At 45.7% G+C, this 26,722-nt stretch overlaps 1 protein-coding gene across 7 annotated transcripts in view; it reads right to left on the bottom strand.

Annotated features, from left to right (window-relative positions):
• Window positions 1–3,503: 3,503 nt before the first annotated feature.
• The window catches only part of DCAKD (dephospho-CoA kinase domain containing), a 74,791-nt gene continuing 51,572 nt past the window's right edge, over window positions 3,504–26,722 (bottom strand). For 2 of the 7 annotated variants that reach the window (XM_043503250.1, XM_043503251.1), the window contains 4 exons: window positions 16,715–16,832; window positions 12,046–12,249; window positions 5,589–5,676; window positions 3,504–4,487 (listed from right to left, as the gene is read on the bottom strand). In XM_043503250.1, coding sequence (XP_043359185.1) covers window positions 4,163–4,487; window positions 5,589–5,676; window positions 12,046–12,249; window positions 16,715–16,826 — 729 coding nt within the window. In that variant the 5' untranslated portion in view covers window positions 16,827–16,832 and the 3' untranslated portion in view covers window positions 3,504–4,162. Of the gene's footprint in view, window positions 4,488–5,588; window positions 5,677–12,045; window positions 12,250–16,244; window positions 16,580–16,714; window positions 16,833–18,676; window positions 18,684–24,730; window positions 24,741–25,659; window positions 26,055–26,695; window positions 26,704–26,722 lie in introns of those variants that run through there. The other 5 variants (XM_043503249.1, XM_043503253.1, XM_043503248.1 and 2 more) reach the window with 5 other exon arrangements.

The raw sequence follows: 26,722 nt of genomic DNA, 5'->3' as shown, positions 1-26,722 counted from the left end.
ACCTGGACATGAGATGGCTCACAAAGCAGCAAAACAAGCCCTAAAAATTTAAGGTGGATATTACAATAGCCTTACATGGACAAGAATTTAAAAATGTGGTCACTTGCACAGTGGAGCTTGCAAAGGAAGGGCAAGAACACACCAAGGGAACAAAAGGATGAATGTTTTATGATATATGGTCCAAAATCGAAGACAATATATACTCTCCAGTCATGACAGAAAAAGTGATGTAGTCATTCTTAGAGTGTTAACAGGTCATTATGCCTTACATGAGATGTAAAACTTATTAAAAAGACAAAGATGGGCAGCGTAATGGGTGCAAAACCAAAGAAACAGTTTCTCATGTTCTCTGGCATTGTGGGTAATATTCAATGGAAGAAGTTTCTTTATGAAAAATTGAGCCAGTTTGGGTGACTAGAAAGGGTTAAACATCCTGCAAAATAAATAACCCTCAAAAAACATGTGGGGAGATGTTTGTGTTTTTGTGTATTTACATATGTATGAGTAGGGTGGACAATGTAACCAACAGGCCCTGTCTATGCTGTATTCTGATAATTCAGAGGTCAAGAGAACATCCTATCATTTAAATTAATTGTAAACATGGGATATCTCTGTATTCATCTCTCTTTGAAACGTACAGCAAATAATCTGTGAATGGTGGAGGAACAAGCAAAATGCATTATGTTAATTCTATAATTAGGTACTGGTGATGGACCTCCTTCAAAGTCATCCTAATTACATTTTGAACTCCAACTTGTCAAAAAGGACATGAAATTGGATAAAAGATCCTTGGGTCCTGATTCTGTCATCTCAGATCTGCTTAGGCTTCATCAGGGGAAGTTTGAGTCACAAGACTGAGGTCCCAATGATGCTGGTACGCCCTGAATATGAGATTTGGACATTGAACTATAACCTATGAACTGAATTCTAAAGAAACTCTTTGCAATACAAAGCTCACCATCTCTGCTATGAATCTGAACCTCAACGGATTGAACTCATGTCTGTATGTATATTGATATTTTAACCATACTCTCTCTCGTTTTTTAATAAATTTTAGTTTCATTATTAAGAATTGGCTGTAGTGTGTATTTAGGTAAGATCTGAAACATTCATTAACCTGGGAGGTAATGTGTCTGATCCTTTGGGATTGGTGGAACCTCTTCTTTTATATGATGAAATAAGACTTACAGAAATTTGTATCATATTTGACATGGATACCTGGATGGAGGCCTGATGCTGGATCACTTTAAGGGAATGGTGTTGTTTGGACTTCTGAGTAATCAGTGAGGTAATAAAGAAGCTGTTTTATGTTGGCTTGGTAAATCTAAGTTTTGGAATATCCACCAGCTTTATGGGGATTGTCTGCCCCATTCTTTGCAGTTCACCCTAATCGAGTGACCATAGCTGGCTCCCCACTAAGATCCCGGTCACACTTGGACTCAAAGATTTTTCCCTAAAGGGACTAGAAAGAAAGTCAGGAAAATGGAGTTGTACAAATGAAAGCCTTGCCGAGTTTCCTTAAGGAGACTAGACTGAGTGAAAGGATATTTAAAAAAAAAAAAACTGGCTAAAAAGGAATGAGGGAAGTGGCAGTGACAACCTCGCAAGATGCGGCTGCTGTGCCAACAAACAAAGAAGCTGGCTGCAGGGAGGGAGTTTGCAGTCACTCTTGGGGAACAGAGAAGTGGGAACCCAGGTAGGAGAATAAAAACTTGGAATCCTGGTCTCAGTCTATAAGGCCAGAAGGGACCATCATTATCTAGTCTGACCTGAAAGAAGGGTCAACCCAGAGGAGTTGTGGGGGGAAAAGCCTGAGAAGGTTGGCTAGGAAGAAGCCCAGATAAACAGGAGCAAGGAGTGGATGGTGCAGACCATGACCGCTGGATACAGGGTCCGTAGGCTGGTACCCAGTGTAGACAGAGGGCCTGAGTTCCCCTACCAGCCACTGAAAAGGTGGCATAAAGCCCCCTGACATAAGGGAATAAGGATCATTCAAAGCCTGCTGGGACACGATGACCACTGGGCCCAGAGTCAGGGTCCAGAGACCTGACACAAGGTCTTGGAATTATTAATTGGACTTTTGTTTGAACACTGTTACCCCAAAAGGGACAGACATGAACATTGTGACCCTGCTGGAGGGCCAAGTGACAAAGAGAGCAACGTAGTGACTGTCGGCAGAGGACCCAGAGTGAGAGACAGCTGTTACACCATGCCTAGCCATGAGGATCGCTCCTGCTGAGTGTACTCCTTTACGCCTACAGACATTGCCATGTTCAGGAACATGTTACACTGTGTTTGTAAGCTCTGCTTCTGAGTAGCCGGGTTTATAGAGCAACCATGCATGGGGGTAAAAACCACTAGACGGCAGCATGTGCAACAGAAGCACTCCCTGTATGAAGAATGAAGAACTACAGGTGTTCAGCTTTTTGTCACTTATTGAAAGAAATACCAGCCACCCCACCTTCTTGCTTCAACTTCTCTGGAGCCACTCAGTTAACTTTGGTAAAGGTGGAGCTAAATATTAAGGAATCCATTTCATACCATAGCAGCTTGTGTCCACCTCCTACATCCCTCTTGGACATGTTGGCGCCATGAAGATTCCTCAGTGTTGCCCACTCAACTTGGTGTCACCAGCACCAACCTCTCTGTGCCTGAGAGAGAGGCAGGCTGGGAACCAGAACCCATGGGACAAGGAACTGACCCAGGAGCTGTGCAGTGTCATTAGTCTTTAGGCTAGCCCTGGCACATGGTCTCTCCTCTGAAAATCCTGCTGCAGAGGGTATCTAGCTCCTGGAAATGCTCTGAAGCTAGTGTGGGACTGCAATATTGATAAGAGGCCATTTTAAAACAGGGGTAAGGAACCCTTTGCCTCAGGGATCACTGTAGGAGTGAGGTAGCGAGGCCCCAAAATAAATTAGAGAACTGCACGAATGGGTGGGTGCAGAGATTTTCTGAGGTGTCAGCTACTGGCCACTCCACAAGGTAGGACAGTCCAAAGATCCAACCCAGTTCAACACATCTTCTGGGCTTGTAAACCATGCCCTGCTGATTTGCCAGGCCTGTCTCAATCTGGAGGATTAGGAATTCTTGTGGCATTAGGGACCAAATCCTCCCCTCACGTGCCCTGCACTAGACCTGGACGGACAGACTTGGGGCAGGGAGAACGTTCCTGCTCAGGCCATAAAACTACAGGCTCTATTATAACCCTGAAGGTGAAGGAGCTCCTGCTGCTGTGGTCTCTCCTGCCAACAAGTGCAATGGCCAAGCTAAACACACCATTGAAGAGTGCAGTTATATCAAGCACACACAGGTCTCAGACAGGCAAAGGCATGCTCATGCCTTGCCACACCCTGAGGGTTACATGTGGCTGCTTTAACTGCACCCTTTGCCATGTGGCTTTGCTCACTTGACTCTCAGGTAACATTACAATATTTCTTACAGTAAGTTCTCTGAAGCCTGGAAATTGCAACCATAGGTAAAACAAAGCATCTTGTACAATGACAGCATGAGATAGACATTTTATAGTAACTCTTGCAATTTTACAATGCCCTGTATTGGTGCGGTTTAAGTACTCTGAAAACATTCATTAAATCTCATAACCAGGAAACAGAAGAGAAATGACTTGTCTAGAATCAAAGTGAACCATTTAGGGCCAGCTCTTGGGAGCTGAGGATGCTGGGAAGTCAGGGGAAGAGAACCTCAGAGTCCGGATCCCCACTCCTGGACCAGACTGCCATGAGACACTTTAAGTAATCATATTCCATCTGGGATTAAACTGACAAAAAGATTCCTTTCACCCTGTAGACTAGCACTCCAATGAGTTGGCCTAAAACATGATTTTTAATATGTCCATCCTAACTGTGTAATTACTTCATACCCAAATCTCTTAGGACCTCCATCTATTACAGCTACCCCTCACCCTCTCCTGCAGCAGTTGCTGACCATTAATAACAGGACTAAAAAGTTAAAAGAAAGAAGCCGAGTCAGTGCATTGGCAAGGAATCCATGCTTCACTTTGAGAAGTTAACAAGGAGACTCTACTCATCTTGTCGTCTGTATTCAGACGGCAAAGCCATTAAGGCTCATGACATTTCACTGCCCTTTGCAAACTTGGAAATTTCAGGTACAGTTTTGGTCCCTTTAAAAAAAAAAAAAAAGTGAATTAAGAGAGAAAATGCCTGAGGAGAAGGCACACCAGCCCACCAATTCCAGCAACTGCTGTGACCGCCACTAAGCGCACCAAGAGGAAATCCAGAGAGTCCTCCAGCTGAGAGTGCAGTCTCAGGACCTGCCTCCGTGTGCTGTCCCAGTCCCCGGAGTTGTCAATCACGTGGTCAGCTAATTTGCACTTCTCATCAAGCGGCAGCTGGGAGGCGATGCGCACTTCTGCCTCTGCCTGGGCCAGGCCATTCCTCTTCATCAGTCGTGACAGCTGTGTTTGTGGATCACTACCGGGATGGGAATGAGACACAGCCTCAGAGAAGCGTCTGGAAAGGAGTGAGGCCCCCCCAATGCCTCCACATTGCAATTACAGGACACGGATCATGGTCAGTGCACCAGAGAACAGGACCCCTCAGTTCTATCCCAGCCAATACACCTGGTGGGGAGCGATCCCTTCCCACTCTCCAATCAGAGAGTGCTTCAGCTCAGGCATGAGAGCCAGAACCTCCCCGGTTAAACGTCTACTTTCATATGGAACCTACAAAACCAGCAGGATCCAAGAACTGACCAGGTTTTTCTTAAAAGCCAGTTGAGCCAGCTCTCATTGCATGGTGGGGTCACCACTGCCAGAGCGGGAGATTATACAGCACTGCCCCCGACACAAAGGGCGACCAGACAACATGGCATCAGCACCATCCCCAGCTAGCTTGGGGGGAGTGCATCAGATCCCATAGCCCAGATGACAGAAGTTTCTGAGAGTCCCACAGAAAATGATTTTTGTCCATTATTAATTAGCACTATTATTTAACAGGTTTCAGAGTAGCAACCGTGTTAGTCTGTATTTGCAAAAAGAAAAAGGAGTACTTGTGGCACCTTAGAGACTAACAAATTTATTTGAGCATAAGCTTTCGTGAGCTACAGCTCACTTCATCGGATGCATTCGGTGTATTTTCCACCAAATACATCTGATGAAGTGAGCTGTAGCTCACGAAAGCTTATGCTCAAATAAATTTGTTAGTCTCTAAGGTGCCACAAGTACTCCTTTTCACTCTTATTTAGTATTTGTATACTACACCCCACAGCCTACTAGTACCAAGACCCCACTGGAAATCAGGGCCGCATTGTGCTGGGGGCCTGCAAAGACACCTAACAAAACCATCTCTGCCATGAACAGCTCACACTCTGATTAGACAAGAAACAAAAAGCAAGAGGGGAAATGGAGACAGAAACTCTGAAGGATTTCCTCCCAACAGAGTATGGTCACACTCCCTGTTAGTACCCCTTGAATTCTTAATGCTGGCTCTGTATCTTGATTTGCTGAGTCTTAACATATTCCTGCTACTTGCATTTAACTAAAAGGCTGCATTAACAAGGGCTTTCAAAATGACACTCGTTCCCCAGTTTCCTTGGCCCACCGTGGCACTTACCTGTAAACCAGCACTGTGTATTTCATGAACTTGGTTATCGTGTTGGTCTCAAAGAGCAGAGGAATGTCCAGAATCACATAGCGGTAGCCTGGATGAACGAACCAACCCCCCACCAAAAACAATATGTATATATAAAATGTAAACACTACTACGTATAAGGTTTTTCTTACCAAACACCTTACACACACACACACACACACACACAAAAACATACAGACTCTCCATTAAAAATATGGACACAGAATTGTATTGCTACATAGTTGTAACTGCCACCCTGGGAAAAGTGTAGCACTTTCACTTTCTTCCTCAAAAACAGCTGGTGTTTTTGTTCAAACTTTCAGACCAGAAGGTGAAAGCTTCAGAAAGTTGAGAGTGGCTGGAAACTAGAATGAAAACCTGATGCACCTTATGACCAGAGCAGGCATTGCCACTTTGCTACAATATAAGAGGTGGGACTGGCTATGTTGGGTTGCCCAACATGTCCCAAATGGGCTGGAATTTCCCATGCTGGGTGTCTGCCTCCAGATAGTTTTTTGGCAAATTTTAGCAAAAATGGTTCAGCTGTTGCAGAGAATAAGGTCGGGGAAAATATTTTGTAAAAAAAATTCACAGCTGTTTTGCTGAGAAGCTGCAGTGCCTCCATGCTTTGGCACAGGGACTGAAGATTGGGTGAGGAGACTGGGGTCAGGGATATGCCCTTTGCTGGCCTCATGAAAATCTGCCATTTTCAGACTTACAGCTTGACCAATTTGGGCAGTTTGCACATGCTCAGCAGAGCTTAACAAACACCTCTCTTCTCCCCACGTTCTGTCTGCACTGAAATTGCTCTATCCCCTCTGTTCCCACGTGCTAACCAGTCAGAGCATGTTTCATCCAGGGCTGCAGGAGTGAGACTTTTCCTGAAACTGCTCCTCTTGGCTGCTGCAGGTGCGGGGTTACAGATGAGAACTCAGAGCAGGGAGACTGGACATATGCCTACACAGCAGCTTCCTACCATGGGCAAACAGATGTGCTAGCGCTACTCCAGCTAGCATGCTGAAAACAGCAGCATGGCCATGGCAGCCCAGGCTAGCCACCAGAGTGCAATCCCACCTGACCGCCTCGGTACATACTTGGGCCACCATGGTCGCACAGCTGTTTTTAGTGCACTACCTTGAGTGGAGTTAGTGCAGATCTGTCCACCCCTGCTGGGAAGCACCCTGCCAGCTGCTATTTAGACATACCGAGTCTCTCGAGTCTCTCGCAGACTCTCAGTACCCCCTGCTGGTGTAACACACACACCCCGGTCATCGGCAGGCAGGATCCAACTAGGGACCTCTGGAGCTTAGTGCATGAGCCTCTACAGCATAAGTTAAAAGCCAACTGGCAGACTCATTTATCTCTCGCTCTATATGGTCTCGGTGCCACTAGATGGGACAGAACACCACACCCAAGAGCTGTGTGGGTTAACTGGCACCAAGGTAGCATGGAGAAGGAAGAAATATCCTAACTTGCTTTAAAGCAGTGGGGTGAAGAGTGGGGAGGAGCAGCACATGGACAAGCTGGAATGGAAAGGGGCTTGCTACAAGGTGGGGCTGATAGGAGCCATGAGGACAGGGACATGGCCTTTTACAACCTGAAGTTGAACCCAGGATGCCTCAGTCTCAACATTCCTTTGCTGTCAGCCAATAGCTGTGAAACCCACCAGCAGATGGTCTCGCTCATCCCCCTCTGTAATGGCTGGTTCACGTAGAGGATACCAACTTACTACTGCTACCAGTGACATTAACTCAAGAGGCAGAGCCCTACGCTAAGGATCTAAAAGTTCCAACCCTGCTGATACTGTACACGAAGTGCGCATGACATTTTCAGAGGGTGGTGGTTGTTTTTTTAAACTTAGAAAGTTACATACAGACAAAATATTAAGGTTGCAAAGTCAAGCCCTTAAACGTTAAGAAATGGAATTTAGATTAGCTGTGCATTATTCCTCATGCCCCCATCCTCCCTGCCTCTATTGGTCTGTCCCCACCACAGCCAGACCATTCTCCCTCTGCCCCCTCCCCAAGCTAGTCCCTCCTTCTTTTATTCCCTCCTCTGCCTGCCCATGCCCCTGCCTTGCCCTTGACCTCCTCTGTCCCTCATTCAAATCAGTGGCTTTGTCTTCCTCCTCCAGGTTGCCTGGATGACAGCAGGGAGGGAATGAAAGCGGGGGTGGGGGGGAGAGTCTCTCCTTGCTCTCCGTTCTGGTGTCCAGCAGCACAGTGACCCCCAGCATCTGGAAAGAGCACCTTCAAAACAAATCTAGCTCAGTCACAGGCTGGAGCATGCTCCGTGAACGCTGTGGGGATGGTGGATGCTCAGTAAGGAGGGAACATTTAGAGAATTTTGCTGCCAGCTTCTAACAAAGCTCTGCTGAGAATCTGCAACTGGCAATTTTCAGAGGTTTATAACTCAGCCAAACTTGGATGAATTTTAATAGAGACAACAAAAGGCACCTCTCTGACCCCTGCCAAATTTAAAGTCTCTGCTTCAAAACATGGAGGGTACTGAAGCTCCTTAAAGCATTTGTAAGCATTTAACATGAATACCACAGAGTATTTTTCCTTAACTTTATTGTTGGAAGTTCTGAACCATTTTTGCTCAAATTTTAAAAATAAATTCCAGCTTAATTAAGAAATCAGCATGGAAAACTGCATCCCAAATTATTACAGTTGGCAAAGTTATAAGCAACCAACCAACGGGACTTGTTATGATCAACTAACATGTCCCATTATGACAGGTATCCCTGCCTATCATAAATAGAGAAACTCATGGTGGTAATTTCCACATAACCAACTGTATTTATTTTATACCTTAGAACACTTCTCCTGTACTCTGCTCACTCACCTGTCTCCTCCATGATAACACTCCAAACCTCAGAGCAGCTTCCAAGAGCCACCTTTTCTGTGTTTTAGAAGAAAAACAACCTGCCACAAAAGTGTTTCCTTATTTCCTTCCAGATGGTGCCCACCATTCCACCCCAACCATCCACCATTACCCCCCAACCCTGAAAAATACACTGGTCTAAGGACCAGCAGGGACGATACTCAATCCTGGACTAATGACAGGTTTAAGGTCCTCTTGAATCATCAGGGCTACAGCTGAGAACTTGACCCCTTGAAGAGCAGAGAATCCCCTCGGCCCAGTGGGTGACAGGAGTTATAGAATCACTGGGTTAGAAGGGACTGCAAGGATCATCTAGTCCAGTGGTTACCAACTGGTTGATCACGATTCGACTGGTCGATCCTGGAGCCTCTGCCAGTCGATTGTGATCTCCAGCCGGCCGCGCAGCAGGGCTCAGGCAGGCTGCCTGCCCTGGCCCCATGCCACCCCGGAATTGGCTGGCTGCTGGCACGTCCCTGCAGGGGAGGGGGTGTGTGAGGCGGCTCAATGGGAGCTGCGGAGGCAGTGCTCATGGGCATGGACAGCAGCTGGAGACCCGCTGCCCCCTCCCCCTCCAGGGGCTGCAGAGATGTGCCAGCAGCCAGCCGCTTCCGAGGCTGGCATGGGGGGAGGGCAGGCAGGCATCCTGCCTGAGCCCCACTGCACCGTCAACCAAGTGCTGCCTGTGGTAAGCACCTCCCAGCTGGAGTCTGCACCTCGCACCCCCTCCTGTACCCCAACTCCCTGCACCAGGTCAGAAACCCCTCCTGCACCCAAACTCCCTCCCAGAGCCCTCACAACCTCCTGCACTCCAATTCTCTGCACCAGCCTGGAGTTCCCTCCTGCACCCAAACTCCCTCCCAGAGCTTACACCCCCTCACTCCTACACCCCAACCCCCTGTCCCAGGCTCAGTCAATGCACACCCCACAGTTGAGAATGTTACACTGATTTGTGACAATCCCTGAAGGATGTCACAAATGACACTAATAAAAAGTAAAACTCATGAAATGTCCAGTGGCTTCTATGAGATTAGGTGCAGTGTGACCATACGACCCCTGCACCCAAAGCTTGCACTCCCTCCCAGAGCTTGCACCCCTCATTCCTGCACCCCAACCCTCTGCTCCAGGCTCAGCCCAGAGCCCCCTCCCAAATTCTGAAGCCCTCAGCCCCAGCCCAGAGCCTGCCCCCCCTCCCACACTCCAACTCCCTGTCCGATGAAAGCAAGCGAGAATGGGGGAATGGAGTGAGCAGGGTGGGGATGCAGGTAAGGGGCGGGGTAGATCCTGGGTTGATCTTAAATTCAAAAAGTGATCTTGTGCATAGAAAGGTTGAAGACCACTGATCTAGTCTAACCCCTGCCAAGATGCAGGATTTGCAGGATTTTAGCCATGGCTGCTTGCTGCATTAAGGTCTGCTGTCTTGCAACTTTAATTTACAGAAAAGCTATTTTAGAACAGTTTTAGATGCTTCTCAAATTAATGAGTGTTATCTGGTTGTCTAGCCAATGCCCCCTTGTGGCCTATTAAGCACGACTCACCCTGCCACAGGTCCCCAGTGGTTGGGTGTCACCCCTCACAGATCCAGTTCCATGGTGCCTTAGCCCTCTGTCTATGGACACAGGGGTCTACCCCTCACAGGGTGTTAGAGTCGAAAACAAAAAGGAAAACAGATGGACTGCAGAGTCATCGGCAGGACCCTTCTGCTCTGGTCTCTACGTGGCTAGTCCCTTTTGCCAATCTTTCTTGGTCTAGTCGTCCCACCCAACAAATGGCTTGTTCAGGTACCAAGCTGCCTCAGGCTCTGGGCTGAAACCAGGCTTCCATCAGCAAAGTAGCAGCAGAGCCCTGCTCTCTTTCCTGGTCACCCTCAACTGGCCCTTTTAAGTCCCCTCACCAATCCCAGACATTGGCTGAAGGGTCACCTGGGCCCACAGGAACTTCCTTAACCCCATGTTGCCAGTTCCCACCACAATGAGTTATAATTTTTTCTCCTTCTAAGGCCTGTACAGAGGGACCCATAGTGCTAAGCCACCTGGCTATATAAAAGGAAACATTTAAAAAAAAAACAAACCAACCACCTGTGGTCTTAAAAAGAGAGAAGCCCCATGACAGCGTGAGGTGGACCAAAGGGTTATTAGCCCTGTATGGGTTGTGTGTATCTCATTCCACGTGAGGATCTATAAACTCTTCATGCCATAACAAGCTCTCTCATCATCTGTAGACACTACAGCATGGTACAGAAAAAGTCAGGAAGATGTCTGGTAATTTTTTTTTTGTAAAATAGCATCTAAATGGAGAAACCTATTTTATGTATTTCTCCACATAGATGCTGTTTTATATCCCCTCTACCTATAATGCAAGGTGGTTTTATTACCCAAGGCACCCACAGAGATAGAGAGAAAATTAACAGTCTAAAAATGATCTAAAATAGCTTTTCTATGCGAAAAAAAACAAAAAATAAAACAAAACACCATCATGGCTTTAAACTCTGATCTGTTGGAGGGCAGAAGTGAGGGCTGTGTATTCCGTTGGAAAACCCTCTTCCAGCTCTGCAAGACTGCAACTTATAAAGCTTTAAATTCATCAGCTGCTACAGGACTGGGCTTCAGACCAGTGGAACTTGGGGGCAGGGAAGGGATTCCATATGTGCACAAACCCAAAAGCTTAGTGAAAGCCATTTGGCCTAAGACACCAAAAATAAATATCCTGAGTCAGTTACTGCAAACTAATTAAGACAAAATCATTTGCAAAATGATAGCTGGAGCAGTTGGTAAGGCTCCCCCAATGGCTTCCATAAGCTCATTTAGATACGCCTCTTATTTCCTTTGTCTATTTCTCCAGTTTCCTTTCTTGTTACCTTCTTTCATTGGCTTACTTTCTTCCCCTGCATCTCTCTCAGGAGAGCCTGGCTTCTTCAGCTCCCTAGCAAAAGGTTATTCAGCTGTCACATAGCTCACCCTTGATAAGCTCTGCAAACTAGGCTGACTCTATTAAGACATCCCTCTGTCTACACGGAGACCTCCGAAACAGCTGGTGATCTTATCTGGCATTTGATTAGACCAAGTCTGACAGCTGTATTTGTTATATTTATCAGAGGGGAAAAGCAGAACTCCAGAAACCACAGCTGTCAACCCATTTTTCACCTTATCGAGTTTAAGAGAGCTTTATGGCTTTTAGTGAAGCAGGAGGTGGAGGGGAATAATATTAGAACATTTAAGAAGGTGTGACATTATCTGAGGAGTAATCTCAGAAGAAGCCATACAATGCTTCCTTCAGACCCTACAGATGTACTTTAAACCATATAGGGGAGAAAATGTGAAGGGCAAAAATAAAAGGCAGAATTATCTGAAGAGGAACAATGAAAGGATAGCCACATCACTAAAGGCCACTAGTGACATAGCACAAAGGCAGTCAGTCAGTCAACATTTTAGCTCCCTTTCTCCTCTAGTCCCTTTCCCTGCTAAAGGAAAAAACAAGCAAACACATATTGCTGGTCGCCAGTATGACCAGAACTCCAGATGTCCAAGGTTTCCGTAACAATTGTTTAGTTTCTTACCTAACACAAAGTATTTAAAGATCTGTTTCAGCATCTCTTTCTGGATCTTAGGGTGAGTGATGGAGTTCAGCAGCTGCCGTTTTTCCGGGTGGGAGAAGATAATGTTTCCCAGAGCCTCCCGGTTTATCTCCCCATTCTCCAAGAGGATTTCACTTCCAAAGTAATGCACTATCTGCTGATAGGCTAAGAAGCGGGGCTGAACCACTGATAAAAATAAACAGCTGGAGGTTAGTGCCAATTCTCCATAACAGGAAGTGCTTACATCAGTGAAGGGTCTAAAATGAATCTCATTCACTGAACGATTGAGGTCTATTCCTTTCAAGGGAGAACACATCTAATGACCAGCATACACTGAAGCAGGGCTGTAGAACATCTCATCCTAGGGGTCTAAAAATCTACATGAGAACCAACTTTGAATCTATGCTGCAGAAACAAATTTGCTAAACTTTTGTTCCAATAACACTTAAATTTCTACAGTGCCAGGCACCCAAGAGATCAAATTACTTTGCAAACATTAATTAGTCTCATCATACTCCTAAGAGGAAGCATTATCCCAATTTTATAGATCAGTAAACTGGGAGAAAGGACTTGCCCCAGGTTACACAGCAAGTCAGTAGCCGAGCTGGGAAAAGACCTGCGGAATCATCATGCTTCATCATGATTTGTCACTCTCCAACAACTAGGTCTCAGAGGATTCTCTATTGGAGAGCCCATGTTTCTAACTGAACTACAGGTTTCAGAGTAGTAGCCGTGTTAGTCTGTATTCGCAAAAAGAAAAGGAGTACTTGTGGCACCTTAGAGACTAACAAATTTATTAGAGCATAAGCTTTCGTGAGCTACAGCTCACTTCATCGGATGCATTTGGTGGAAAAAAACAGAGGAGAGATTTATATACACACACACAGAGAACATGAAACAATGGGTTTATCATACACACTGTAAGGAGAGTGATCACTTAAGATAAGCCATCACCAGCAGCAGGGGGGGGGGAAAGAGGAAAACCTTTCATGGTGACAAGCAAGGTAGGCTAATTCCAGCAGTTAACAAGAATATCAGAGGAACAGTGGGGGGTGGGGTGGGGGGGAGAAATACCATGGGGAAATAGTTTTACTTTGTGTAATGACTCATCCATTCCCAGTCTCTATTCAAGCCTAAGATTAATTAATTGTATCCAGTTTGCAAATTAATTCCAATTCAGCAGTCTCTCGTTGGAGTCTGTTTCTGAAGCTTTTTTGTTGAAGGATAGCCACTCTCAGGTCTGTGATCGAATGACCAGAGAGATTGAAGTGTTCTCCAACTGGTTTTTGAATGTTATAATTCTTGACGTCTGATTTGTGTCCATTCATTCTTTTACGTAGAGACTGTCCAGTTTGGCCAATGTACATGGCAGAGGGGCATTGCTGGCACATGATGGCAATCACCTTCAGCCCCCAACTAAAACCTCTCCAACGCATCTTCAAGGATCTACAACCTATCCTGAAGGACGAGCCATCACTCTCACAGATCTTGGGAGACAGACCAGTCCTTGCTTACAGACAGCCCCCCAATCTGAAGCAAATACTCACCAGCAACCACACACCACACAACAGAACCACTAACCCAGGAACCTATCCTTGCAACAAAGCCCGTTGCCAACTCTGTCCACATATCTATTCAGGGGATACCATCATAGGGCCTAATCACATCAGCCACACTATCAGAGGCTCGTTCACCTGCGCATCTACCAATGTGATATAGGCCATCATGTGCCAGCAATGCCCCTCTGCCATGTACATTGGCCAAACTGGACAGTCTCTACGTAAAAGAATGAATGGACACAAATCAGACGTCAAGAATTATAACATTCAAAAACCAGTTGGAGAACACTTCAATCTCTCTGGTCACTCGATCACAGACCTTAGAGTGGCTATACTTCAACAAAAAAGCTTCAAAAACAGACTCCAACGAGAGACTGCTGAATTGGAATTAATTTGCAAACTGGATACAATTAACTTAGGCTTGAATAGAAACTGGGAATGGATGAGTCATTACACAAAGTAAAACTATTTCCCCATGGTATTTCTCCCTCCCACCCCACCCCCCACTGTTCCTCTGATATTCTTGTTAACTGCTGGAATTAGCCTACCTTGCTTGTCACCATGAAAGGTTTTCCTCTTTTCCCCCCCCTGCTGCTGGTGATGGCTCATCTTAAGTGATCACTCTCCTTACAGTACTTGTGGCAAGTACTCCTTTTCTTTTTGAGAATACAGACTAACACGGCTGCTACTCTGAAATCTCCTTACAGTGTGTATGATAAACCCATTGTTTCATGTTCTCTGTGTGTGTGTATAAATCTCTCCTCTGTTTTTTCCACCAAATGCATCCGATGAAGTGAGCTGTAGCTCACGAAAGCTTATGCTCTAATAAATTTGTGCACCTCTAAGGTGCCACAAGTACTCCTTTTCTTTTAACTGAACTACTAGGAGCACTCAGTACTAATACGTTATTTCAGTTTGTTTCTTTTGAAAAAGGAAAACACTGCAGTGAGCATAGTTGTATGAAAACCTTTATAATGTATAATTATCAAGGGCCACAGTTTATATTTTGAAGGACCTTTCTACACGCATGCCTTAAGACAATGGTGCTTTCTACACTCATACCCCAAAAACACTGACGGGGGGTGGGAGCGGCAATGCCAGGTGGCTCAGGCCAGCCCCCATGGGGGGCAGGAAGGGAGCGCCACCTCAGCAGGCCACCCAGCCTGTAGGTCAGCTTGCCACACCAATATCTGCCTTCGTGTCCAGCGCTAACTCTGCCCCAGAGACAGTTGCATGTGCCTTCCCCGACCCTGAAAATCTGAAGGAGGAGGGGCAGAGGGACATGTATTGGCCCTGCCCTAGTGCTGCAGCCTGGCTGCAAGATAGAAACTGTCTGCTGCTGAGGAAGCCTTGGCTGTGCAGTAATGGGGAGTGGGGATGGATTTGGTTAATGATAAAGGGGAGCACGACCGGAAAAGTCTGCACGCTGCTGCCTTGAGAGAGCATGCATGACTGCCATAGATTTTGTTCAATTCCAGTTGGGCGCGGAGTAGAGAGTTTTTAGAAGACAGGCACAAATATTCGGCTTCTTCTAACTGAAAACTCTTGGGCTGGATGAACAGTGTAGCTGGGCTCCCACAAGGGAGTAGGAGGTTACTAAATATCAACGAGGACTGAAAATTAATAGGCTTAAGGTTTCCAATATCATCAGAATCAAGCCATAAGGGCTTCTATAGAATACGTGAGATTCTTTATGATAAATTGCACATGAAAGCCTGTAAGAGCTTTCAATTCTCAAGAGCTGTTTGCAGCTTATTATAACTAGTGTGATGTAAGGAAAAGTATGTCATTTTAAAAAGTCATCAAAATTGCTACCCAGAGGATATACTAATAAAAAAACAGTAATTGGGAGAAGGCTGGGGATAAAATGAAGTGTAAAAAATTAATGTATATTCTCAAAAAGAAAAGGAGAACTTGTGGCACCTTAGAGGCTAACAAATTTATTAGAGCATAAGCTTTCATGGGCTACAGCCCACTTCGTCAGATGCATAGAATGGAACATATAGCAAGAAGAGATAGATTAGATACACACACACACACACACACACACACACACACACACACACAAGTTGCCATACAAACTGTGAGAGGATAGGTTTCAGAGTAGCAGCTGTGTTAGTCTGTATTCGCAAAAAGAAAAGGAGTACTTGTGGCACCTTAGAGACTAACAAATTTATTTGAGCATAAGCTTTTGTGAGCTACAGCTCACTACAGCTGTAGCTCATGAAAGCTTATGCTCAAATAAATTTGCTAGTCTCTAAGGTGCCACAAGTACTCCTTTTCTTTTTGTGAGAGGATAATTAGTTAAGATGAGCTACTATCAGCAGGAGAAAAAAAAATTTTGTAGTGATAATCAAGATGGCCCATTTAGACAGTTGACAAGATGTGAGGATACTTAACATGTGGAAATAGATTCAATATGTGTAATGACCCAGCCACTCCCAGTCTCTACTCAAACCCAAGTTAATTGTATCTAGTTTGCATATTAATTCAAGCTCAGCAGTCTCTCTGTGGAGTCTGTTTTTGAAGCTTTTCTGTTGCAGAATTGCCACCCTTAAATCTTTTACTGAGTGGCCAGAGAGATTTAAGGGTGGCAATTAATCTTAACAAAAAAGCACCCACCCAACATATATGAATGAAGGCTGAAATGCTCTTCTGGGGGTACTGGCGACATTCACTAGTCACTGAAGCTCCACCAACAGCCCCTGACAGATAAAGAGTTGTGTCATGGTAAATTTGGTGGTGGCTGGAGGAAGTGAGAGTCACAGACTTGCAAAGAGAACTTTGTTATGCTCCTTTACAGACAACTGCTCTACAAAGCAGTGTTCACTGCACTATGTTCTAGAAGTAAAACACCCAGAGTGAAATCTCTTCGCAGTGCGTCATTAAGATGGGATGAATAATGTATCCTGTTTCCAATCCCCAAGACAGCCAGTTCACACATATCTTGTCTTAAACTGGGGAAGCAAAAGGTAACAGTTATTAACTGAACACAGAGCACCCTCTGCTGTCTAAACTCCAAAGCACCATCAGCGATTGACTCCAGATTGTCAGGGAAATATGAGAAAAGAGATCAACAATGCAAAACTAACCCTGTCTGGCAATAACATCAGCATCAATCACTGCACAGCCCAGTTCCCGGAATACTGCCACTACTGTGCTTTTTCCTGAAGCAATTCCACCTGACAGACCGACCAGGAACATCCTGCTCTGGAAAAGAAAGAAAGCTTAAAGCACAACAAAATAAGACTGGGTTTCACTAATTCTGTACATGCACATGTTTCTCCTAATTTAATTCAAAGAGGATCAAACTTGTATTTCTATGGCATGTTTTCATTAGAGATCTCAAAAGCACTTTATGAACATTAATTAACCCTCGCCCTCTCTTTGAGCTGCATAACTTCATTTTACACACGGAGGCACTGAGACAAAAAATAAGGCCAAGATCTCTGAACGTCCGCTAGTTTGGAATGCACAATCTGAGTCAAGCAGCGTCTAATTTTCAGAAGCGCTGAGTATCTGCAGATCCAATTGACTAACTGGAATAGTGGATGCTCAGCACTTCCAGAAGTTAGGCCCCAAGTCTCAAATGACGACTACCAAGTTAGTAGACATTTCCGAAAATGTCAGTGTAAGTGACTTGTCCAGGGTTATAACAAAAAGCAGCGACAGAAATGGGAAGAGAACTTAGCCCCTCCCTGCTCACAACATCCAACCCCGAGATGAAGAACTTTGTGGACGGTCAGGGAGAGCATCCCAGCTGATCTCAAGTGGGATGCACCCGCAGAAAGGCTGCCTCTAACGTAACCAGCATCCACACCACATTAAACTGCACCAGCAAACTAACATCAAGTCAGTGCTATCTATGGCAAATGTGCAGTGTGCTCTATGCAAAAGGCAATAGTAAAGTAGCAGGCTGTCATGTTCTACACTAACTGAAGATTCCACATGTCTCAAAGGATAACTACGTAGAGTTTATTTAGTAATCCAACCTATTTGCTCAGGATTATGAATCTCACTGGCACCCATGTTACTTTGCTAACACATTAAACATTCAAAGATTTAGTTTGCTTGTTGCGAGTTAAGATTAATTTAATACACTTCAGGGCCGGAACAACTCTGTTCTTATCACCTCATCTAACTGCCTGTCTAGCACAGACCAGAGAATTTCACCCACTGGTTCATGCATCAAGCCCATTTCTTTTAGCTGAATTAGAGCATTTTTCTTTAAAAAACATCCAGTCTTGATTTTAAGGGATAGAGGATCCACCATGCCCCTAAATTCTAATGACTAATTACAATCACTGTTAATAATGTGTGCCTTATTTTTAGTCTAAATTTGTCTAGCTTCAGTTTCCACTGAATCTTCTTATGCCTTTGTCTTCCAGATTAAAGAAACACCTACTATCAGAAATATTCTTCCCTTTAGGTCTCTATGGATTATGATTCAAGACACCTGGTAACTTTCGCTTGCTCAATATATTTGGCTTATTGCTCATCTCCACTCTCTCAACATAAAGCATACTTTCCAGAAACATTCTTACAGCTCTTTTCTGAATGCTTTTCAATCTTTCAACATCCTTTTTGAAGCAGACAAACCAGAACTGGATCCAATATTCCAGAAATGATCTCCCCAGTGCCCTATACAGAAGTCAGTGTTTTTTCTGATGAGCAGAGAGATCTAAAAAGATATCAAATACAGCAAGTTTCCCCTATTTTGGAGATTCTTGTCCGACTTATAAACAATCCAACCTCTTCAACATCAGAGCTCCCTTTTTCCAGTGAAGAAAACTCTTCTGCCGAATGCAGAGCGTTGGGGGCAAAGAGTAAGTAAATCTCAATCCAACAGTGTTTTGCAATCTGCTCATTTTTAGCTCCTCTGCACTTGTTTGGTTCAAAGAACTTTAAATTCCTTCCAGCGCAGAAATAGTAAAATATACTAAGTTTGACACCATTTCCTCCCTATATATAAATGTGGATGTGTATCATAACTTATCACACAAGCATTAAGTCACTGGATGCCACAGGAACCACTCCCCCATCTCCCCCCATACCGGCAGCAGAAGGTATACAAATATATTATTTCTGGTAAATGATAAGCATTCTTTGTGCGGTGTACTGTGGATATTCTTTGAAATTATTACAGAGAAGCAGCTATTTAGACTAGAAGGATCCTCAACTCTACCTCAAATAACTCTCCACTAAACAAACATGTAGTTAATCATAGAATATAAGGGCTGGAAGGGACCTCAGGAGATCATCTAGTCCAACCCCCTGCTCAAAGCAGGATCAATCCCCAACTAAATCATCCCAGCCAGGGCTTTGTCAAGCCTGACCTTGAAAACCTCCAAGGAAGGAGATTCCACCACTTCCCTAGGTAACCCATTCCAGTGCTTCACCACCCTCCTAGTAAAAAAGTTTTTCCTATTATCCAACCTAAACCTCCCCCACTGCAACTTGAGACCATTACTCCTCATTCTGTCATCTGCTACCACTGAGAACAGTCTAGATCCATCCTCTTTGGAACCCCCTTTCAGGTAGTTGAAAGCAGCTATCAAATCCCCCCTCATTCTTCTTTTCCGCAGACTAAACAATCCCAGTTCCCGCAGCCTCTCCTCATAAGTCATATGCTCCAGCCCCCAAATCATTTTTGTTCCCCTCCGCTGCACTTTCCAATTTTTCAACATCCTTTTCGTAGTGTGGGGCCCAAAACTGGACACAGTACTCCAGATGAGGACTCACCAATGTCAAATAGAGGGGAATGATCACATCCCTCAATCTGCTGCCAATGCCCCTACTTATAGAGCCCAAAATGCCTTTGGCCTTCTTGGCAACAAGGGCACACTGTTGACTCAAATCCAGCTTCTCGTCCACTGTAACCCCTATGTCCTTTTCTGCAGAACTGCTGCCTAGCCATTCAGTCCCTAGTCTGTAGCAATGCATGGGATTCTTCCATCCTAAGTGCAGGACTCTGCACTTGTCCTTGTTGAATCTCATCAGATTTCTTTTGGCCCAATCCTCTAATTTGTCTAGGGCCCTCTGTATCCTATCCCTACCCTCCAGCATATTTACCACTTCTCCCAGATAAGTGTCATCTGCAAACTTGCTGAGGGTGTAGTCCATGCCATCTTCCAGATCACTAATGAAGATCTTGAACAAAACCAGCCCCCAGGACCAACCTTTGAGGCATGCCGCTTGATACCGGCTGCCAACTAGACATGGAGCCATTGATCACTACCCGTTGAGCCCGACAATCTAGCCAGCTTTTTATCCACCTTTAGTCCATTCATCCAGCCCATACTTCTTTAATCTGCTGACAAGAATACTATGGGAGACCGTATCCAAAGCTTTGCTAAAGTCAAGAAATAACACATCCACTGCTTTCCGCTCATCCACAGAGCCAGGTATCTCATCATAGAAGGCAATTAGATTAGTCAGGCATGACTTGTCCTTCGTGAATCCACGCTGACTGTTCCTGATCACTTTCCTCTCCTCTAAGTGCTTCAGAATTGATTCCTTGGGGCTCTGCTCCATGATTTTTCCAGGCACTGAGGTGAGGCTGACTGGCCTGTAGTACCCTGATTCTCCTTTTTCCCTTTTTTAAAGATGGGCACTACATTAGCCTTTTTCCAGTCATCCGGGACTTCCCCTGATCGCCATGAGTTTTCAAAGATAATGGCCAGTGGCTCTGTAATTACATCCGCCAAATTCTTTAGCACTCTCAGATGCAGAGCATCCGGCCCCATGGACTTGTGCTCGTCCAGTTTTTCTGAATAGTCCTGAACCACTTTTCTCCACAGAGGGCTGGTCACCTCCTCCCCACGCTGTGCTGCCCAGTGCAGTAGTCTTGGAGCTGACCTTGTTCGTGAAGACAGAGGCAAAAAAAAGCATTGAGTACGTTAGCTTTTTCCACATCCTCTGTCAGTAGGTTGCCTCCCTCATTCATTAAGGGGCCAACACTTTCCTTGACTTTCTTCTTGTTGCTAACATACCTGAAGAAACGCTTCTTGTTACTCTTAACATCTCTTACTAGCTGCAACTCCAGGTATGATTTGGCCTTCCGGATTTCACTCCTGCATGCCCGAGCAATATCTTTATACTCTTCCCTGGTCATTTATCCAATCTTCCACTTCTTGTAAGCTTCTTTTTTGTGTTTAAGATCAGCAAGGATTTCACTGTTAAGCCAAGCTGGTCGCCTGCCATATTTACTATTCTTTCTACACATTGGGATGGTTTGTCCCTGTAACCTCAATAAGGATTCTTTAAAATACAGCCAGCTCTCCTGGACTCCTTTCCCCCTCATGTTATTCTCCCACGGGATCCTGCCCATTAGTTCCCGGAGGGAGTCAAAGTCTGCCTTTCTGAAGTCCAGGGTCTGTATTCTGCTGCTCTGCTTTCTTCCTTTTGTCAGGATCCTGAACTCGACCATCTCATAGTTACTGCCTCCCAGGTTCCCATCCACTTTTGCTTCTCCTACTAATTCTTCCCAGTTTGTGAGCAGCAGGTCAAAAAGAGCTCTGCCCCTACTTGGTTCCTCCAGCACTTGCACCAGGAAATTGTCCCCTACACTTTCCAAAAACTTGTCTGTGCACCACTGTATTGCTCTCCCAGCAGACATCAGGGTGATCGAAGTCTCCCATGAGAACCAGGGCCTGCGATCTAGTAACTTCCGTGAGTTGCCAGAAGAAAGCCTCGTCCACCTCATCCCCCTGGTCCAGTGGTCTCTAGCAGACTCCCACCACGACATCACCCTTGTTGCTCACAGTTCTAAACTTAATCCAGAAACTTTCAGGTTCTTCTGCAATTTCATACTGGAGCTCTGAGCTGTCATACTTTTCTCTTACATACAATGCAACTCCCCCACTTCCAATTACTGTACAACAATGGTTCTCAAACTGTGGGTCGGGACCCCAAAGTGAGTCACAACTCTCTCTGAATGTGGTCGCCAGGCCTGGCTTAGACTTGCTGTGGCCCAGGGCTGAAGCCCAAGCCCCACTGCCGAGGGCTGAAGCTAAAGCCTGAGGGCTTCAGCTCTGGGCAGCAAGACTCAGGTTGCAGGTCCCCTGCCTGGAGCAGTGGGGCTCAGGCTTCCCCCCAAGGGCGATGAGGCTTGGGCAGGTTCAGGCTTCAGTCCCCCCTCCTGGGGTTTTGAGGCTTTTCACAAGACTCTGACAAGTCACCTTGTTGCCAGTTGAGGAAGACTGAATCATGCATTCCTACTTCAGTGAGCTTTGGATCTGGACATTAGGGCCTAATTCTCCATTCCCTTGCACCTTGGGTCATCACTTACCCCATGGGTGGGGTAACTTTTTGGCCCAAGGGCCACATCGGGGTATGTAAATTGTACAGCGGGCCATGAATGCTCACAAAATTGGGGGCTGGGGTGTGGGTTCCAGCTGGGGGTGCGGGCTCTGGGGCAGAGCCAGAAATGGTGAGTTCAGAATGCAGGAAGGGGCTCCGGGCTGGGGCTGAGGGGTTGGCAGTGCAGGAGGACTGTGTTAACGGTTACCTTTTAGACTTCCATAAGGTGCTTGATTTGGTCCTGAATCATAGAATATCAAGGTTGGAAGGGACCTCAGGTGGTCATCTAGTCCAACCCTCTGCTCAAACCAGGACCTGCTTGGTGTTCTGATTAAAAATTTACCATACAAAAACAACGTAGGCCAGTGCTCCTCAAACTTTTGTATTGGTGACCCATTTCACACAGCAAGCCTCTGAGTGCAACCACCCTTATGAATTGAAAACACCTTTTAAATATTTAACACTATTATAAATGCTGGAGGTAAAAGCATGGTTTGGGGGTGAAGGCTGACAGTTCCCAACCCCTCTGTGTAATAACCTCGTGATCCCCTAAGGGGCCATGACCCCCAGTTTGAGAACCCCTGATATAGGCCATATTAAATGGATTAAAAACTGGTTAATTGAAGAAATTGTATGTGGGGAATCAAAGCCCTTCAGAGTGCTTCTAGTAAGGTCCAGAAGGGATCTGTTCTCAGCCCAATGCTATTCAATATACTTCTAAAAAGATCTGCTCTAGGAATTATTTTGGGGAAGTTCTCTGGTTTGTTATGCAGGAGGTCAGAGGATCACAACTCTCCCTTCTAGCCTTGGAATCTGAATATCTTTATTAATTATCTGGAAGAAAATATGTAATCATTGGTTTCAGAGTAACAGCCGTGTTAGTCTGTATTCACAAAAAGAAAGGAGTACTTGTGGCACCTTAGAGACTAAAATTTATTTGAGCATAAGCTTTCGTGAGCTATAGCTCACTTCATCGGATGTATTCAGTGGAAAATACATTCGATGAAGTGAGCTGTAGCTCACGAAAGCTTATGCTCAAATAAATTTGTTAGTCTCTAAGATGCCATAAGTACTCCTTTTCTTTTTATAAAATCATTGCTAGTCAAAGGCACAAATGACAAAAATTGGGAGACTGATAAATAATGATGGGGACAGATCAGTTATACATATGAATTTGGATTGCTTGGTAAAATGGTGGGCTCAGATGAACAGCATGTTTTAATACAGTCAAATGTAAGGTCATATGCTGAGGAACAGAGTGAGGGTCACACTTATAAGATGGGGGACTGTACTCTGGAATGTAGTGAAATGGGGTTATGGTACATAACCCACTGAAAAGATGCTCCCAGTGCAATGCTGTAGCTAAGAGGGCACACACAATACTTGGATACTTAAGCATGAGAATACAGGTTATCAGCCCTGTACAGCATTTTGGAGGAGTTTATTGAAAGGCTGTATCCATTGCTTGTGTCCACACTTTAAAGAGGATGTTGAAAATTGGAAGAGGTTGAGGAGAGAGCTACTAGAATGATGTGAAGTCTGGAAAGCCTGCCTTATAGCGAGAGACTAAAAAAAAGCTCGATCTATTTAGCATATCCAAGAGATTACTTGATCATGGTCTATGAATGGAGACCATGACCATGGAGAAGAGATTTCTGAACGTAAATGGCTCTTTAAACTACCAGAAAAAAGCATAACAAGATGCTATGGACAGAAGTTGAAGCTAGGCAATTCAGACTATATATAAAGCATACAGTTTTAACGGGTTTCAGAGTAGCAGCCGTGTTAGTCTGTATTTGCAAAAAGAAAAGGAGTACTTGTGGCACCTTTAGAGACTAACATTTATTAGAGCATAAGCTTTCGTGAGCTACAGCTCACTTCATCGGATGCATTTGGTGGAAAAAACAGAGAGGAGATTGATATACACACAGAGAGAACATGAAACAATGGGTTTATCATACACACTGTAAGGAGAGTGATCACTTAAGATAAGCCATCACCAGCAGCAGAGGGGGGGAAAGGAGGAAAACCTTTCATGGTGACAAGCAAGGTAGGCTATTTCCAGCAGTTAACAGGAATATCTGAGGAACAGTGGGGGGTGGGGTGGGGTGGGGGGAAGAAGTTTTACTTTGTGTAATGACTCATCCATTCCCAGTCTCTATTCAAGCCTAAGTTAATTGTATCCAGTTTGCAAATTAATTCCAATTCAGCAGTCTCTCGTTGGAGTCTGTTTTTGAAGCTTTTTTGTTGAAGGATAGCCACTCTCAGGTCTGTGATCGAATGACCAGAGAGATTGAAGTGTTCTCCGACTGGTTTTTGAATGTTATAATTCTTGACGTCTGATTTGTGTCCATTCATTCTTTTACGTAGAGACTGTCCAGTTTGGCCAATGTACATGGTAGAGGGGCATTGTTGGCACATGATGGCCTATATCACATTGGTACATGCGCAGGTGAACAAGCCTCTGATAGTGCGGCTGATGTGATTAGGCCCTACGATGGTGTCCCCTGAATAGATATGTGGACAGAGTTGACAACGGGCTTTGTTGCAAGGACAGGTTCCTGGGTTAGTGGTTCTGTTGTGTGGTTGCTGGTGAGTATTTGCTTCAGGTTAGGGGGCTGTCTGTAAGCAAGGACTGGTCCGTCTCCCAAGATCTGTGAGAGTGATGGGTCGTCCTTCAGGATAGGTTGTAGATCCTTGATGATGCGCTGGAGAGGTTTTAGTTGGGGGCTGAAGGTGATGGCTAGTGGCGTTCTGTTATTTTCTTTGTTGGGCCTGTCCTGTAGTAGGTGACTTCTGGGTACTCTTCTGGCTCTGTCAATCTGTTTCTTCACTTCAGCAGGTGGGTATTGTAGTTGTAGGAATGCATGATAGAGATCTTGTAGGTGCTTGTCTCTGTCTGAGGGGTTGGAGCAAATGTGGTTATATCGTAGAGCTTGGCTGTAGATAATGGATCATGTGGTGAGGTCCTGATGAAAGCTAGAGGCATGTAGGTAGGAATAGCGGTCAGTAGGTTTCCGATATAGGGTGGTGTTTATGTGACCATCGCTTATTAGCACCGTAGTGTCCAGGAAGTGGATCTCTTGTGTGGACTGGTCCAGGCTGAGGTTGATGGTGGGATGGAAATTGTTGAAATCCTGGTGGAATTCCTCAAGGGCTTCTTTTCCATGGGTCAGATGATGAAGATGTCATCAATGTAGCACAAGTAGAGTAGGGGCATTAGGAGACGAGAGCTGAGGAAGCGTTGTTCTAAGTCAGCCATAAAAATGTTGGCATCCTGTGGGGCCAAAGGTGGTTAGTCATTGGAATCACTTACCTAGGAATGCAGTGGATTCTCCATCACTCCAAGTCTTTACTCGTAGACTTGATATATTTCTAAAAAAATATGCTATAGTTCAAATGGAACTTATGGGCTTCATCCAGAATTTACTGGGTGAGATGTCATGGCCTGTGTTAATTCAGGTTGTCAGTTTAGAGGATCATAATCATAGAAAGGGATAATCATAATCCCTTCTGATCTGAAAAAATAATCTAGGAATTGGTGAATATTGATTCCATGGCCCCTTATCACACAAGACATGGTTGTGGCTCGAGGAATGGGCCCAAACCAAAATGTTTGATCCCAACTAGTGAGCAGCTCAATATTCAAACTTTTCAAGGCCAGCCCATCTCAATATCACTCATCCCATTTTATTGTTTTAAAAGGGAACATCCTGATTCTGATGGGACTGTCTACCCGGACTCTTGAACTGGGAGGAAGGGCAGAAGCATCAGTGAATGGAGAGACAAATGAACAGGAGAGGGAGTTTCAAGGCGAGCAGGGGCAGCTGGCACCAGGGTGGGAAGCAGAATCCCAGTAATGTCTATTTCCATGCTGATGGTAGTTCCTCGGCAGCTGGTGCCCAGTCCCATCCCCCACCCCAGGGGCTTGCCCCCAATGCATTCGCCATCCCCTCCCCCCAGCAGCTGGGGTGCATATGCTCCCCTCCCAGGGGCCAGGCATTTCCACTAGGACGCTTGGTGGCTGGAAGCAGGGACTGGGGGAGGCCACTCCCCGATAGCCAGCCCAACGCTGTGCATCACCATGGTCCTGCTCTCCACCCCCATGCCACTAGCAGATGACAGAACGAGGAGTAATGGTCTCAAGTTGCAATGGGGGAGGTTTAGATTGGATATTAGGAAAAACTTTTTCACTAAGAGGGTGGTGAAACACTGGAATGCGTTACCTAGGGAGGTGGTGGAATCTCCTTCCTTAGAGGTTTTTAAGGTCAGGCTTGACAAAGCCCTGGCTGGGATGATTTAACTGGGACTTGGTCCTGCTTTGAGCAGGGGGTTGGACTAGATGACCTTCTGGGGTCCCTTCCAACCCTGATATTCTATGATTCTTTGACACAGCCAGGGCCTGCCCTCACCGCTACAAGATATTGGGGGGACAAGACAGAGATCCACTCCCCTCTAGACTGCCGTTGGGGGGTGCTGGCCTCCCAGTTCCGCCCCCCCCCATCTTGAAAAACCTGCCAACAGGCTGCGCAGGGACTGCCCCAGCGCCGGCGAGGCGAACCGTTTCAGACACCAAGGGGGGGCCCTGGGCCAGACGGCCCCCCCGGCGGCTCGGGCGCCACGCCAGCTGCTCTCCGGGGCGGGAGCCAAGGGGCGTTAGGAGCCGCGGCGCCGAGCGGTCGCTCCACGGGACACGCCCGCAGTCCGGCCCCTGGGACACGGCACGTCGCGGCCAGGCCGGGTCTGGGGCCCGGCCAGCTCCCGGGACAGCCCCCCCGGAAACGCGCCCGGGCCATGAT

Source organism: Dermochelys coriacea, chromosome 27 (assembly GCF_009764565.3).
Source record: "Dermochelys coriacea isolate rDerCor1 chromosome 27, rDerCor1.pri.v4, whole genome shotgun sequence".
Lineage (NCBI taxonomy): Eukaryota > Metazoa > Chordata > Testudines > Dermochelyidae > Dermochelys > Dermochelys coriacea.
Note: the sequence above shows the minus strand (reverse complement) of the source record. Positions and strands in the feature narration are given on the sequence as shown.